The sequence below is a fragment of the Vicugna pacos genome, chromosome 9 (assembly GCF_048564905.1).
Source record: "Vicugna pacos chromosome 9, VicPac4, whole genome shotgun sequence".
Classification (NCBI taxonomy): Eukaryota; Metazoa; Chordata; class Mammalia; order Artiodactyla; family Camelidae; genus Vicugna; species Vicugna pacos.
Window position 1 is genome coordinate 64,694,644 of NC_132995.1, and position 17,046 is coordinate 64,711,689.

General features: G+C 43.8%; 1 protein-coding gene across 7 annotated transcripts in view; it reads left to right on the forward strand.

Annotated features, from left to right (window-relative positions):
* VAV3 (vav guanine nucleotide exchange factor 3) overlaps nucleotides 1-17,046 on the forward strand; it is a 387,336-nt gene that overhangs the window by 315,900 nt on the left and 54,390 nt on the right. For all 7 annotated transcript variants that reach the window (XM_072968102.1, XM_072968098.1, XM_072968101.1 and 4 more), the window contains one exon: nucleotides 6,801-6,937. In XM_072968102.1, the coding sequence (XP_072824203.1) occupies nucleotides 6,801-6,937 (137 nt within the window). The remainder of the gene's footprint in view (nucleotides 1-6,800; nucleotides 6,938-17,046) is intronic.

Sequence of the window (17,046 nt, forward strand, 5' to 3'; positions counted from 1 at the left end):
TCATCTTTCCTTTCTCTTATTCGTTAGATAGCCTTTAGGACTAGATTGTCAAAGGTTTATTTTGGTTGCAAGACGGAAGCATGCTCGTTAGTTTTAGGCGTGGGGGTTCCGGCTAGGAGGGTAAGGAAACAGCCCAGGAAGTCTCCTCAGTGGTCACTCCAGATCTGAGTCCTTCCCTGAAGGGGGAAAGGACAGCAGGCTTTATAAGGATCTTTCAGGACCTACAGTTCTGGAAGCTGAGTAATCCCAGTCAACTCTTCTTTTCTGAAGTCAGAAACCACAGTTCCCTCCTGACTTACAAGTCTGCCTCCTGCTTTCCTGTTCTGTAGGAGCGAATTGGGTTGTCTTGTTTCTCATCCACCAGTGAGGACTGCCCTTTTGGACAGTCTCCCTTCAAGCGTCCTGCTCAGCCACTGGTGCCTCACATGTTCAGCCTATTCATTGCAACCTTTGGCTTAACCACCATCCCTGATCCACTCAAGTGTGGTCCAAATAGCAGACTGATGAGGGTTAAGTGATGATAATGTTCTATAGAAAGAACTACATGTGGCTGCTTGTCCACAGATCCATGGACCTGCACACAGATATGTGAGGCACTGAGAGGTCCGTAGACTGTCAAGTGTAATTTTTTTTTTTTTTTTTTTTAGTTAAGGCGCTTTGAGGCTCTGTCTTTAGAATATTCTAGTGGGAGTTATTGCTTTCCTCCTAGAGCTCAGCTAATCTTGGGGGAGCTCTCAATCTCTCCCCACTTGAAGGAGTCTTTCCTCTTCTCAGGATAACACGGCACACCCAGCAGGGATTCAGGTGATCCCAAACACTTACCAGTCGGTATCAGGGGACCTTCTCTCTGCCTGGACCTCATTCTCTGCAGAGAATGACTAGCCTGTGGCCAGAAGGACTGAAATGGGAATTGGGAAATTTAGGAGTTTTACAAGGTAGAAAATGAGGTGGTAAAACTAGGTGATGGTGCGCTTAGTTTGAAATTGTGCGATTATCTTCCTTCTCAATTTTTAAAGAAGATACTGAAGAAGCTCAGGCTGAACCCCTCAAACGGCTCCCCTCCCTTTCCTCAAGAGAGGTCGTTTTCCAGGGGTCTGACTAGTGGCCCATTCTTCTAGAGCTTTGATTTTATTTAGGGATTTTACAGAAACCTCACTTTTTTTTCACTAAAACATACTTATTCAACAGAACAGAATGTTAAATTTGCATGAATTTTAAAAATAACACATGAAATTTGGTAGTTCTTTTGTATTTGGTGGCCTATGAAATCTTTTTAATAAGTGGAAAACTTTTCCAAAACACATGCTTACATCTTTCACCCTTGACGTACTAGTACTCTCAGTAAATGGTGCCAAAGAGTGACGAGTCAGCGTTTATAATCTGGAGGAAAGTACCCCTGAAGCTTGTTTTTATATGAGCAGTGACCGTGCTGTCTCCTTCATCTGACTCATCGTTTATAAAAGTAACGTAGGATTTTCTGGGTGAAAATTCTCGAAATCATTGATGGGGAGTGTTCCCGTTGTGAACAATTCGTTCCTTAGACCAGTTTGTTCTCCACCGAATTGTCTGCTTCTCTTGTAACAGATGGTTCCCATTGTAAGCCTCCTTTTGCTCCTCCGTGAGGAGCAGGAAGTGAGTGAGCGAGCCCTGCCTAGCTGGGAGAGCCCTGGAAGGTGTGGAGGGCGGGGGAAGCCCAGCGCCCGGCGTCCCAGGCCGCCGACCCTGCCAGCTGCCCGGTCGGCTCAGCCCGGCCTTCAGAACTGGTGGCTGGATCGTAAACTGGTACCAGGAAGGGCTCAGATATCAACTTAAAGGGGACTTAGTTGGCGAGATGCCAGGCAGCACTTTTCTCACTGCAGTTTCTCAAAAGCAAGCTTGGAAGTGGTGGATGTCGGTCATGGCGCCTGCTCGTGTGCCCACCAGAATGTGATTCCCAAAACTGTGGAGGACTTGGAAACCACACCTAGGAGACTTGCAGAAAAGACAGAATATATATGTTAGGATCCTTGAAGACTTATACCGAAACAGTTCCCTGAAATTTTTGTTACTAGGCAGATTTTGAAAAAGGTCCCACGGGGCAAGAGCCCACGCCGGCTGCATTGCTGTCTTGGAGTTCACCTGCCTGTTCAGCGGGCCGTAGGCTCTTTGAGGGCAGGAAGCCTGCCTTGCTCTGTTCTCAGCCACCGCGGCCAGCCCTGGCAGAGTGCACGGGACGTTTGAGGAATGAATGAGAATGTTACGCTTGTGATCAGTTTCTCGGGGTAAACCAGCCACGTCCTCCGACATCTTGGAGAACTAACTATTTCTTCAAGTGGCTGTGTTTACAAATGTAATGGAGCCTGGGAGGTGAAAGGCCCGGCACAGCGCTGGCAGCCCATTGATCTGGTCCACAGCACTCTCCTCTAAGTTACTGCCTCAGGGAAGCCCGTTGCATTAGGGGCAGCATGTAAATAGATACTAACCTCTATTGCGGCAGTCACTCTTCTTAGACGCCACAGCGGTTGATACAGGTACCATAGGGTAAGTTCATTGAGGGTTTATGTGAAAATTGTCAGTGAAATAGTTTATATCCGGCAAACTTTCTAAGATGATTCTACCTAGAATGCATTTTTTTTTAAAAAGCACATTATTAAAAAAACATTTCTTGGCATACTGTCACTCTTAGTGACATTGAATTCAGATCTGAAAGGAAATCTTACTTCAGATCGCCTTTTAAAAAACACTTCTGTATTGTTTTGGAAAACTCTGGTGTTCCACATAATAAAATTGGCTTCGGTTTTATTCAGCCAGAACCCCATGACAATTACTAGAGTATAACCATCATTTTAATATTGCTGATTCTCCTCGTTGTTCATTCTTCATGCATCAGGATGACTTGGGGACCTTGTCTGATTTTAGACTAAGCATAATTGCTACGTGAACAAAAGTTAAAGGGCACACTTGTCCACAACTTACGTATTAAGGACACAGTTAGCTGTACAGCAAAGCACTTGTTGTAGGGGATAAAACAGGCTGAAATAACTCAACATTTGGCACGAGATCTAATTTTGTCTCAGCCATTTTAATTATATTCCCTTAGTTAAAGATAATTGATTATATAAAGTTTTGGGAACTTCTACAGTGACCCCCTCCCATATGTGTTGGAATTACATATGATTATTTTGCATTTACTGTCTGAAGGTGGTTGCAGTTTAACTTTTCAGGTTTCGATGAGCAGCCCTGTAACTTAACTGTACCAGCCTGTCCATTGTAAAAGCGGTTCTGGAGCAGAAAGAAACCAAACAACTATTGGGTCCATATTTACCCAAGAAGAAAAAAGCAGCTTCCTGGGATGAGTTATGAACTTATAACATAATGGAATTTATAAATTTTAATCAGTTTTCAGAGTCACTTTTAGGTGTTTACTTCCGGTTGGTCAGTGTCAATGAGAGGAAGTAGAGTTCTGCTTTTGTCGTGTTACCCTGTTTTGCATCTCAGCATCCCTTGCAGTATGGATCACCAAAGGAAAACATGATTATTTTTAAAATAAGGAACTAGGGAATTTAAGCCTGGATAGATTTTGAAAGGCTAATCTATACAAAGGAGATTTGCCTTCTTCAGCATAATTCCATATGGAAGGAGGCAGGCAGTGGATAGAAGTTACCCAGAGAGAGTTTTGAGTAAGCTTCAGTTTTGAGTAAGCAACAAGGACTGAGTTGTCATAGGGACATGTAGGGAGTGTCCTGTCCTGCACATTTTTAAACAGAGGTTAGAACCTGTCAAGGGATATCCTGTAAGGGGAGAAGAAAACTTATACTAAATCAACGCTAAATGGCTATTCGAAATAAGAGCGTCTGTAAATCTAATTTCTGCTCCATTCTGAGTCTCATTTGTGAGGTGTGCACCCCTGCTGTGGCAGTAGATTGTGTCAGCAGTGATCCTGAGGGCTGAAGATTAACCCACTGCCTCTCTCCTTATTTTCATTGCATTTTTATCCATCAGTTAATGTGATTGTGTTTGCCTTCTTAGCAGTGTTATTGTGTCTTTTTTTTTTTAATAAAAGAAAGGACTATAAAGGGGCCTTTTGGAAAGCAACCATTCATCCCACCAGCACTGTATAGCTCCTACCATATGCAAGCATCAGAGGCACGGGGCACAGCGTCAGAATTCATCGTGTCGCTGAGCCGTTGCTTCATCCCTCTTGTCCTCTGGCCTCTGTAGCCCTCAGTCTTGAGGACGGATCATCCTGAAATGGGGCATGCTGACCAATCAGAAGTAACAGCCAAAGGTGATCCTAACAAATGACAAAAAAATAGAAATTCCATTCTGTTATAAACTCACACCTCTTTCCACAAAAAGGTGTACGGGTCAAATAAACGTTGTATTTTACAAATCATTTTTGACTGAATTCAGATTAGTAGCATTGCTCTTTTGACCATTACCTGGGCTCAACCATAATTCGTGGCAAGGGTCAGAGAGGTTTTGTTTTAGGAATGAGATCAGCAACACACCCTAGGCGAGTGTGCTGCCAGGTCAGCTTCCCAAGTGAAGCTCGTCAGCAAGAAGAAAGTCACAGCAGGAAATACAGAGTCAATGAAAAAAATCAGGAATCAACAAGGCTATGAGAACCAAGTCCACCAGTCCGAAGACTGCTTAGTCCAGAGTAAATCCTAAGACTGCCATGTAGGTCTCATTTCTTGACCAAAGGAGATTAACATAGGTACCGTTTTTAGTTTTAAATATTACAGTTTTACTAGGTCCCGTGTTACGGGCATCCTAGTCAGTCGAAAAAGATAGATAAGGCAGCATTGCTCCGCCCCGACACCTCTCAGCCTTCGTGGCCTGGGCCGTTCTGTATTTTAGTCCCTAATCTGTATTTGGGGGTGAAATGTCATCCAGCTTAATTTTTCTTCCCGATGCTCTATGCATTTTCCAGTCACTTCCTCCTGGGAGTGACTAACTCGGGCGTGTCAGCAGCCAGAGAGCTCCTGTTCCTGCCGTCTGTCACGTGGCGCTGCTTCTGTCTGTCCCTGTGGGTCTCGGCTGCAGACCCGAGTGCAGTGAGGCCGGGGCCCTGCTGAGCACTCACCTGGCCCCAGGAGTTAAGGCCACATCAGCTCTTTCAGGTTCACAAACTCCTCTTTCCTGACTTCAGCCTTTATTTAAAAGTTGACGTCAAAACAAAATTATCAAGGGAGCCTGCTGAGCAGAATGCTTTCCTGGCTCTAGAAGTGCTGAGTAAAACCAGGGCTGACTGCCTCGCTGGAGTAGCTGCCGTGCCAGCCGGGCTCACTTCTGAAATTCCACCGTAGAGCGTGTCCTCGTCCGTATGGTGAGCTTCTCCGTCAGTTGTCGTGTGCACAGGAGACTGAGGTTTCTTTTTAAATTAACAGCATCTCAATAGAAAGTGTAAAAGAAGCTTTCTCTACTCAAGGCGCCTGCGGTGTGTTAAGTAAGAGAGCAACAAGCACTTGAGTGAGAAGAGTGTTGTTTTTGGAGGAGACAGAGTCCACTGTGTGTGCAAGCGCTCCCTGGCAGATGTGGATCAAAGCCATCGCTCCGGGGTCCCGCAGCACAAGAACTGAAGCCAAGGGGAGATGCAGCAACGCCGTAACAGGCCTCGGCGATTCCCGCACTTGAATTGGGGTGAAGGGCCCGGGGCTTTTCAGCCCTTCTGCCTCCTGATTGACCGGGTTGATGAAGTGCTGACTTAAGGCGGCAGCCTTGCTGGGTAGAGGCCACGCTTGTTTTCTGCCCTCTCGGGGGCTCACTGAGAAAGGATTTTGGGGACGTTATGCAGCTGTTTGCTGGAGCATCTCCTGTAGATATCGAGGTCCTTTCCAGGTGACTTGGACGTGGAGACCTGAATGACCGCCATTCCTCCTCCCCTATTTAGGGCAGCATTTCCGGCCGGTTACAGCTTCACTGGGTTCAGTCTAGATTAGAGCAAAAAGTCTTGAAGTGGAATAAGCAAGGGCTTAAGTCTGTAAATGTGCAACACGTATCATGTTCACGAGCGGCGTCTCTCGTGGGAGGGAGCATTTTGACCTCCAAGTGAGAAGGCGGCCCTGAGGGTGTCCGTTTGCGAGCGGTACTGATGCGGTCAGTCCCGCGTGCAGGCGGGGCATTGTTCTCAAAGGTGAAACAGGGACCCCAGGCCTTCACTGCGAAATACAGCAGAAAGGCCCGGCTCTGTATTGCCAGCAGGGCGACGCTGCAGGCTTCCTTCCACATGCTCCCTTTGTTGGGTCTGCTCTGCAAGCCTAAATTTGAGCCTGAAGAATTTCCCCACACAGATCTCTGAAGTGTTGCGGTGGCACACCCATCACCTTTTTGCTTTTGAATTACAAGGCTAATCTGAAGATATGAGCCTGACACTGGACGGTGGGGTCCCTGCACGGGAAGGGTGAGCCTCCTCAGTGATGAGATCAGCCTACGCCCCAGAGGAAAGTAACAGGCAGACAGGGTAGAGTCGATGAAAAAACTGATTCTTTTCCATTAAACTGTACGTGATGTATTCTTTTTTATGAAGCAGGCATCAGCTGAAAGAGAAATATTTTTCAACTATGGAGAGATTGATGGTGCGGGAGAGGAAGAGTATGTAAGGGATCGGGGATAAATATGTGTCTTACTCCGTTACCACTTCAAACAAGGAGAAAGCTGAAAAGCGTTCCATTGTAGTTACTTCAGATGTTTACTTAGACTTGGTGCTATTAAAACGTTTTAATGTTCATCATGGCTATGTTTTTTTTTTTTAAGTACATTTGGACTTCACACTTTATTATTTTCTCAGTTCTCAAAGTTGTGTTGCTTATTTTCAGGTTTACCAAAGATGCAGGTCATTAGGAACTATACTGGAACGCCACCCCCTGCTCTTCACGAAGGGCCCCCGCTGCACATCCAGGCAGGAGACACGGTTGAACTCCTGCAAGGGGATGCGCACAGTCTGTTTTGGCAGGTACTGTCCATGTTACGTTTTTTTTTTTTATTTAACGGATGATTTGTTGCCCCTTAAAGAATAAAGCCCTTGTCTTTAAATACGTGGTGTGGGGAAAAGTAGTTTTCAGTTAACCATCCTCATATTTTACCAACGCAAAAGTGGCAATGAGTGTTAGAACACTGAAGAAAATCGTGTCTGCGCTGTGAATCGGAATTACCAATTATATTAAAAATTCATACTATCCCAGAGTATTTTTTCCAAACCTGGGACCTTGGATTTGGCCTAATTTGCATGGCTTTAACACACTAACCCTTGACTTCAGGGCACTACCTCATGAGCTTGCCTGCGGCCATTTCTGGCCACACTTGATTTGTGCCTCCCACGGTAACACCTCAAGTTCTCAGACGTGCTCTGGGCGTTGTCTATGAAATAAATGAAACGCCAAAAGCAAGTGAGCATGTTGATGTTTGCTGGTGATGAAACCTCTCTCGTCCCGTTAGCCTGTGTTTGGTTCAAGGATTGGGTTAACCAAGGTAAATATGGTATGGTGTAGAGACTTGAGAAAGCTGGATGGTAGAACATTGAAGTTTATTAAATTATTCTGTATTTTCATGTGTATGTTAGAAATATTTCCCAACAAACTTAAAAGAGTGTTGAAAATCTGTCGTGTGTTGAGAGAAAAAGGGTGGGAACAACAGGAAGAGTGAAATTTCCTAGGGCTAAAGAGAGCAGGAGAGGACTGGGGGGGAGTAACCCGCTGTGCACCCATGTAAACGACAGCTCTTTTGCTTGCGCAAAGCGATTTTCTTGCCCACCATCTTGTTATAGACGAATGCTCCTAAGTTGAACCTGTAGCTCCAACCACACTGGCTTTTCCAAAGCTCCACCATTCATTCTTCTTAAGCATCCTATTCCTCTCATACCTCATCCATCCCTAAAAAGAGAGAGAATGGCCGACTTAAACTCTACCAACTCCTCAGTCCATTCCTGCATCTCCCAGTCCAGCCACAGATCATACCTACGTGTGTGCTTCCCCTTATTCAAGTCATCTTTTTCTTGGCTTTTCCATCCCACCATTTCATCAGTTGGCTCCAGACCCCCTACATTTTCAATCTCACTGTCTCTTTCTCTCATCTCAAAACACAGATAACTCAACGTTGTGTCTGTCTGTGTGGGTCTCCCGCTTCCTTGCTCTTGCTCCTCCACTCCCTCCCCCGGTCCCACAGCTAAGCTTCCTGGGAGACTTGTCTACACTCAGTCGCTGCCTCCTTATGCCCTGTTCATACTGCAGTCTCCTGCAGAAACCCCTCCTCCTCGGATTACCAATGCCTCTTAAAAATAAAAAAAAAACAAAACACCTTTGAGACACACGATCAACCACACATATTTGAAGTGCAGTGACATTTCACACGTTTTGACAAATGTGTGTGTAAGTGGAAGCATTGCTGCAATCAAGATGATAAAATCAGCCCCTGGGTTTTGCGAGCCCCTTTGTAAGCTCCCTCTCATGCCCCTGCTTGCTGCCCTTCCCCACGCCCCAGGCAGCGCTCTGCTGCTTTCAGACTGAGCTTGCATTTCTCAGAATTTTGTATCGTACATCACCTAGTAGTGTGTATTCCTTTTTGTATGGCTTCTTTCACGTAACATAATTATCTTGAGATTAATCCATGTTGCTTTGTGTAACCATAGTTCTATGCTATTTTTTAAACCACTTTGTTGAGGTATGATTGACATCCAAAAAGCTGTGCGTGTTTGATGTATACAGCTGGATGAGTTCGGAGCTAAGTGTATATATCTTTGAAACTATCATCACAATTTATACCATAGACATATCTATCCCTTCTAGAAGTTTCCTCCCATCCTCCTTTTTATTTTATTTTATTCTCTTTTTCTTTTCTTTTATTTTTGTGATTAACAACATTCAACATAAGCTCTACCCTCTTGGAAAAATTTTAAGTGTATAACGCAGCATTACTGAACTGTAGGCTCTACACAGCAGATCTCTAGGACTCATTCATCTTTAATAACTGAAACTTGTACCCTCTGACTGCTACCTCCCCCATTTCCCTCTTCCCCCTGCCCCTGGAGACCCCCATTCTCCTCTCGGCTTCTATGAGTTTGGCTAGTTTAGATTCCTCATTTTTGTACAGCCGAGACTTAGAAGCAACCTAAACATCTATCAATGGACGAATGGATAAATCAAGAAAGTATGGTGTACAACATAATGGAATACTATTCAGACTTAGAAAAGAAGGAAATCCTGTCATTTGCAAAAAACATGAAAGAACTTGGAGGACATAATGCTAAGAGAAGTTCTTTCTTCTTATTGCCAATCAGTATTCCAGGTAGAGACCTAGCACGGTTTATTTATCCATTAGCCTGTTTATGGGCTATCAGGTTATTACAGTTTGGGGCTGTTACGAATACACGTGTGTGAACATTTAAATATAAATCTTTGTATAGCAATACTTTCATTTTCTTTAGCTAAATACTGAAAGGGGAATGGGTAGATCAGAAGTAGATGTATGTTTAATTTTTTGAGAGACTACCAAACTGTTTTTCTAAGTGATTTTACCGTGTTACAGTTCTGCCAGTTCTAAGTGCTGCGTGTCCTCAGCAACACTGGGTGTGGTCAGTCTTCTTGCGTTTATCAGTTCCATCAGGTGTAAAGTGGTGCCTCATCGTGGCTCTGATTTACATTGTCCTAATGACTAATGACATTGAGCATCTTCTCCTGTGCTTGTTTACCATTTATATACCTTCACTGATGAAGTGCTTGTTCAGATATTTTGTCAAAATTTTTAATGGGTTGTTTTCTTATTACTGAGTTTTGAGAATCTCTTACATATTTTGGGTACAAGTCCTTGATAAATTATATTATTTCCGTATATTTTCTCCTGGCCTGTGGCTTGCCTTTTTATTGTCTTGATTATGTGATACCTAGAGCCGAAGTGTTTACTTTTGATGTCGTTCAGTTTGTTAATTTTTTCCTTTGGGAATAACACTGACATTGTATCTAAGAAATCTGTGCTTTCCCCAAGGCAAGAAAACTGTGTTTTCTTTTAGAATGTTTATAGTTTTAGGTTTTACATTTAGGCTTATGATCCATTTTGTGTTGTTTTTTTATATATGGCAAGAATTACTCTCTTGCTTATGGGTTTCAGTGTGTGTTCCAGCACTGTTTATTGCAAACTCTCTCTCTATCGGATTGCCTTTGCACTTTGTAGAAAATAATCTGTTCGTATATGTGTAGGTCTGTTTCTGGATCCTTTTTTCTACTGATCTCTCTCAATTTGATGCTATTTTGATTATTGCAGCTAAAAGTAAGTCTTGAAATCAGTTAGTGTTAGTCCTCCACATTTTTTTTCCCCCAGAGATGTTTTGGCTATTTTAGGTGCTTATTAGCATTTCTTATGAAATTTAGAGTATCTCGGCAATTTCACTAATAAAAGCTTGCTGGAATTTTGATTGGGACTGTGTTGAATTTAAATCAATACGGGAGAACTGACATTTTAACAACATTGAGTCTTCTGACTACTGAACACGGTGTATCTCTGCATGCATTTAGGTCTTTAAATTCTCAGCAACGTTCTGCCATTGTCAGGGTGGAAGACATGCACACCCTTTGTCGTATTTATCTATGGTTATTTCATGTTTCATTTTGATGCTACTGTAAATAGTAGTTTCAGAATTTCAATTTTAAATGTTTATTGCTAGTATGTAGAAATATAATTGATTTTTGTTAATGTATCATTTACCCTAAAATCTTGTTGAATTCACATATTAGTTCTTGTAGCTTTTTTCTATAGATCGCAGCAGATTTTTGATATAGACAGTCGTGCTGTGAGTGAGTAAGCCTTATTTTACTTCTTCCTTTGCAATCTGGGTGCCTTCTATGTTCTGTCTTTTTGTTGCCTTGTGACAATGGCCAGCACCGCCATTAAAATGTCGAATGGAGGTGGTAAAAGAGTACATTCTTGCTTTATTCTTGATCGTAGGGGGAAAGCATTAAGTCTTCTACCATCAAGTATGATGTTCTCTGTAGTTTTTCGTAAACACCCTTTATCAAGTTGAGGACATTCTCTTCTAGTCCCAGTTCGTTGAAAGTCTTTGTCAGTAATGCATGTTGAGTTTTGTCAAGTGTTCTTTCTGCATCAGTTGAAGTGATTTTGTGATTCTTATTTTTAATTTGTTAATATGGTGAATTGCATTGGTTTTCAGATGCTAAACTAACCTTACTTCCCTGAGATAAATCCCAGTTGGTAATGATAAAGTGTCCTTTTTGTTCTTGTTGTTTTATTATTATTTTTTGTAATGTCTTTGTCTGGGTTTGGTAATAGTTTAATACTCAAAGAATGAACTGGATATTACTCCCTTCTCTTAAATTTTCTGAAAGAACTGGCTTTGTTATTTCTTTCTGGAGTGATTTGTAGAATTTACCAGTGATGCTGTTCTAGGCCTGGAGTTTCCTTTGTAGGAGAACTTATTTAAAGTATAAATTCAACTTCCTTAGTAAGTGTGTGGCTATCCAGTTTATCTGTTTCTTGCTGAGTGAGCTTTGGTAGTTTGTGTGTGGAATCTGTTGTGTCATCTCTCTCATTTCTGGCCTTGGTAATTTGTGTCTTCTCTTTTTCCTTTCTGGTCAATCTAACTATAGGCGTACCTAGGAATTATTGTGGGTTTGGTTCCAGACCACTGCCATAAAGCAAATCACATAAATTTTTTAGTTTCCCAGTGCTTACACTAACTTACACTAACTGTGGTCTACCGAGTGTGCAATAGCATAATGCCTAAAAAATACACATGCCTTAATTAAAAAATACTTTATTGCTAAAAAGTGCTAACCATCATCCGAGCCTTCGGTGAGTCATAGTAGTAACATTGAAGATCACAGACCACCGTAAGACATAGAATAATAACGAAAAAGTTTGAAATATTGAGAGAATAACAAAATGTGACTCAGAGACATGAACTGTTGGCAAAAATGGTGTTGAAAGACTTGTTCGACACAGGGTTGCCACAAAAACTTCCATTTGTGAAGAATGTGTTATCTGCAAAGCACAATAAAGGGAAGTGCAGTGAAGATGAGGTAGGCCTGTGACTGTTACGGGTTTTATTGATCTTTTCATAGAACCAGCATTTGGTTTCACTGGTTCTCTCTATTGTTTTTCTCTTTCCCATTTCATTGATTTCTGCTCTGGTCTGGTTCGTGTCTAGTATGTTCACCTGACACGTCTTTGCCACCATCATTTTTGCCTCATAACTAATTGGCCGTAAGGCAGTTCTGCTGTAAAAGATAAAATAACAAAAAGTAAAATGTGTACAGTTGATTCATGATAGTACCGTGCAAATGACTGGGTTTATTTTGTGGGTTGTACCTAAGCACGTGCCTTCTGAGTCTTTTGTTCATAGTGTTTTATACATGTTCTTACTGCTTGTTTGTTCATTTGTCTCCTTGTTCTGCATCACACATTTCTTTTTTTTTTTTTTTTTCGCGAAAGTGTCTTCCTTCCCATAAGAGAGTATTTCCAAATACTAGGATGCATGTTTGTACCTGAGCTGTGCGTTGCATTGTGAGCGCCTCTACCCTGTTGTTTGTTCTTGGTATACTGTCCCATGTCTGTGGATAGACAAGCCACACTTCTCTGGGAAGCATGGCCTCAGCTCTGCAGCTTCGAGGCCCTCAGCCTCTTTCTCTTTGTTTTTTCTAAATAAGAGACCAGCTCTTGGGGCAAATCATCCTAATCGGTCAGCTGGATAAAGCCATCAGTAACGCTGCTGACTGGAAGTAATGCCAACACACTTCAACCAGTGGAAGCCGAACTGTCAAACCAAAAACTAGTTATTTTATCTTTCATTGCAGAGTGGCCTTACAGCCAATTAGTTATGTGGCAAAAATACTTAGAGCAAAACTACCTAGAACTGGTCTGGTTATTTCTTCCTTTCTTCTCCTTATTTTGGATTTAATTTGCTCTTACTTTTCTAGTTTCTTGAGGCAGAATATTTGCTCACTGATCGGAGAACTTTCTTTTCCTAACGTTGGCGTTTAGCCCTATAAACTTCTGAGCACTGTTTTGTTGCACCCCTCCCCCCCCATTTTGTTATGTTGTGTTTTTATTTTGGGTCAGCTCAAAATACTTTTCTAAATTCCCTTCCATTTTCTTCTTATGGGTTATTCAGAAGTACATTATTTAGTTTCCAAATATTTGGGATTTCCTAAATACATTTCTGTTTTTAATTTCCTATTTAATTCCATATCGTAAGAGAAAACAGTCTGTATGACTTGAATCATTTAAAATTTCTTCAGGATTATTCTCTGGCCCAGAATGTGGTCTGTTTTGGTAAGTGCTCTGTGTACATACACTTGAAAAGAATGCGTGTTCTACTTTTTAGGGTGGGGTGTTCTACAAATGCCACCTAAGTCCAAATAATTGACAGTATTGTTCAGGTGTTCTGCGTCCTTACCGACCCGTGACATAGCCATCCAGCCCGTCCGCTGTCCGGCACCCAAGCTGGCGTCTGCAGACTCTCACCCCCACCCATGTCCTGTTAGTCACCATCACAGGCTGCTCGCTTTCTCCTCTGAGTAGCTGTCATTCACTGCGTCCTCTCTACCTTTGTTGTCACTGCCTGGTTTCCACTCTCGTAAGTACTGCGTGACACCTGAGATCACCTTCCACCTGGTCTCCTCACCCCCAGAACATGTCTGCCTGTTAGCCTCCAGACCACTGCCAAGTTCAGATGCAACTAGTGACAGAATCCCTTGTTAAAGTCCCCCAGTGTCTTCCTCCTGCCCAGACAGGATTCACATCTCTTGGCCTGAGTAGAAGCATCTGTGGACTCGAGGCTCATGTCACAGCCCCTGCCTGCTCCTCTGACCCCGTCTCTTGCCAGGGGCCCACATGCCGTGTGTGTGTCCTCCCTTCCGTGACCCCCCTCCTGCCATGGCTCCAGCTCCCTTGGAGCCTTTCCTGTCCCATCTCCCCTCCTACTCCCAGTCCTGTTTCCAAGCACAGATGGACGGAAGTCCCTCTCATTTGCTCCTTTCTTGGGGGTAATAATGACAACAACAGCACTGATGGCTGGTGTTCATTATACATTTTTTATGTACAAGGTAGACTTCTACGCATACTTTACATGTATGAACACATATCGTGCTGACGAAAATCCTATAAAATTCATGCTTTTATTGTCCCTGTTTTGTAAGTGAGTGAACTCAGGCACTGCGAGGTTAAGGAGCCTTTTGGTATGGCTTGCAAGTTTGTTCTTGGGTGGCCGGGTGGGATGTGCTGAGTAAATAGGCATTTAGTGTCGCTGTGGGGCGTAGGGACGGGCCGTGGGGACGGACGGGGCGTGGGGACTGGGCGTGGGGACACACGGGGCGTTGGGACAGGGCGTGGGGACAGACGGGGCGTGGGGACGGGCCATGGGGACGGGGTGTGGGGACGGGGCGTTCCTCAGTCCTGCGACTAGGTCTCAGGTTCCAGGGAGCCCGTGCCTCAGGACAGTGAACGTCACACGTGTTCCTCAGTTTTCCTTCTCCCCTCTAAGGTGGGACGGGATGGCGAGACAGGGCTAGAGGCGAGTATTTTTCTAACAGGCTGTGCTCTGTTAACCAGGTCCCCTTGAGGACCAGCCTTGCGGAGAAGGGACTGCCTTGTGCCCTCCCTCTGCCTGAAGGCGCAGGGGATTCTTCTCCCTTATTTCCTGGGGGAATCTGGTCCAGCTCTTTAACATAAGTCTTAGAATATGATGAGGCCCCCAGTGACGGGGCTCCTGGAGTTTTTAACCCTTACGATTGTCGACACTGAGCCACCAGCAGCTTGCCGATTACAGCTCAGGGTGTCCTGCCCCCTCCGGCGCCGGCACTGCATCTTGGGGTAGTTTCTGCTGGGGAGCCTCTCCTGTAAGCTGGGCCCCCTGTGTTTGCCTGTCTGTCCCTCTAGTCTTGGGGGCTGAGATTTGTCCTGGGTCCGCCTCTCTACAGATCCAAGAAAAGTTGTTGACTCTTCAGCCCATTCAGCTTTTTACTTGTCAGGATGGAGTGATGATCTGGAAGCCCCAGCACTCTTTTACCAAACTGTACTGCCTTCTAGACTCTGCAGACAACAAGCAAGACATTAGTGTCAGTCATTGCCTCTCAGCAGCCCGGAAGCATGAGGCGCTATCGTGTGATGGCATAATGGTTTTGGAGACGCTCAGGAGAGATGGGAACCACTGGATGGCAAAACGTGCGTGTATCACTGTCCAGGCGGGATATGTGAGAGGAGCAAGAAGGGCTGATGTCCAGAACAGAGGATAACAATTAGCAGTTAGTTCAGATCAGCTGGTGTGTATTGGGTGTCATTGTGTCCGCACTCCTCAGACGTAGCTCACACTCCAGTTATCAGTTCCAGTCGTTGGTTTGACATTGGGTTTCCTGTCTCTAGAAGGATCATTCATGCTTGCTGGCAGCTAGCCATTTGTCTGGATGTTCAGAGATACTTTACAAATCTAGTATTTCTGACAGGGACAGAGCGTGGGTCAGAGTTGTGTTGGGGTGGGGGTGGGTACCTCTAAGCCAGTCCCAGGACTTTTAGCTAACAGATGCTAAGGAGCAGTGACACAGTGTGAAAACCTGGATTCAAGGCATGCATCTCTAGCCAGAAAGCTTTATGTCCTGGGTCAAGTCACTACATCACTGTGCAGCTTAATTTCTCCGCTTGTTACAAGACGGGGTCCTGGACCAGAGCCGAGCTCACAACCCTGGCTGAGTCACCTGGCGGGTGAGGGGGGGGCTTTGTAAAAATGTCAGCACACAGTCCCACTTCCAGAAATTAGGATACCATTAGTCTGGTTTGAGCCCGGTCATGAGTAGCTTGTATAGAATCCCAGCTAAATGCAACGTGAGCCATTGGTTGCTGATCCAGTTGGTAAGATTCTAAGATCCAGCTGGTAAGTAGTTATTTCATTGTCCCCAGCTTGCTGTCTGGTCATTTATTACAAACCAATTTATTAAACTCAGCTGCAAAACATGGTGTTACAGTGAACTCAGCGCTTTGTCTTTGACAGTTACCAAATAAAAAGGTATGTTTTCGGAGAATCGTATACAATGGAAATATACTTCCCACAGCCTTCATACGGAAGTTGATATAATTGTTTTCTCTGATTCAAAGGGCACTTCAGACCTTGCAGTGCTTTAAAGCTGTCATGACGAAAAAGCAGCTTTTGTTTTACAGGCTGTACGTGCGGAAGGTGCTTTAGGAAACCGGCCTGAATGTGCACCTACTCAATGGCCTGATCTATAGTCACATGGTTTTTAAATTTCTGAACAAAACTCTTTCCTCCTTGTTTGGTCTAAATGTGTGGAGAACGTTGCCGGTTTGAGCCTCTGAAGTCACATGAGTCTGCAGGTGTGTTTACAGTGGATTGTGTACATTCGTTTGCTGATTTTCATATTCAAAGATGGCAAGTGCTTTATGGTCTGCATCCTCAGGGATGTGATCCGTGCACTGGCGAGCTTTTCTTTTTTGATTGCTTCTGAGAAGATAGTTTTCAAGCACCTCCCTTTGTTCTCTACCCGGTAGGTTCAGTCTCATTTGAGATTGTACAAAATTAGTACCAGAGAAGCAAGTTGTTTTTCTTTCCTGTGCTAGAATTTAGGAAGTGGTAGCTCATTTTGCTGAGGACTAGTTACTGACTCTGCCATCTTTGGCAGGGTGACCTTTATCGATTTCTTACTCTGGGCCTCAGTTTTCTCATCTGTAAAATGTAACAGAATAAATATGAAAGAGTTCTAGCACAGTGCTCATCAAACAGCAGCTCCTATTTATTCATCCAGTCATGGATGACTGATCCACCAATTCGTCCATCCAGATACTAATAAATTGCTTTCTACATGTCTGACAGTGTTTCGTATGGGGAGGGTCACAAACAAGACAACTGGTTTCCAACCTCGTGGCCTTAGTGATTTAAGGAATGATCAAAACTCAGAATAACCTTATACGCTGGTTTCCATTGTAAGTTTTTTATTAATGGTTTTTGTAAATCATCTTGTTACGGATATATCGAGACTTAAACTTGTGGGTAATTAATCCAGAATAGTTATTGGGAGGTTACAGTGGCTTTGCATTTAAACTCCAGAAATG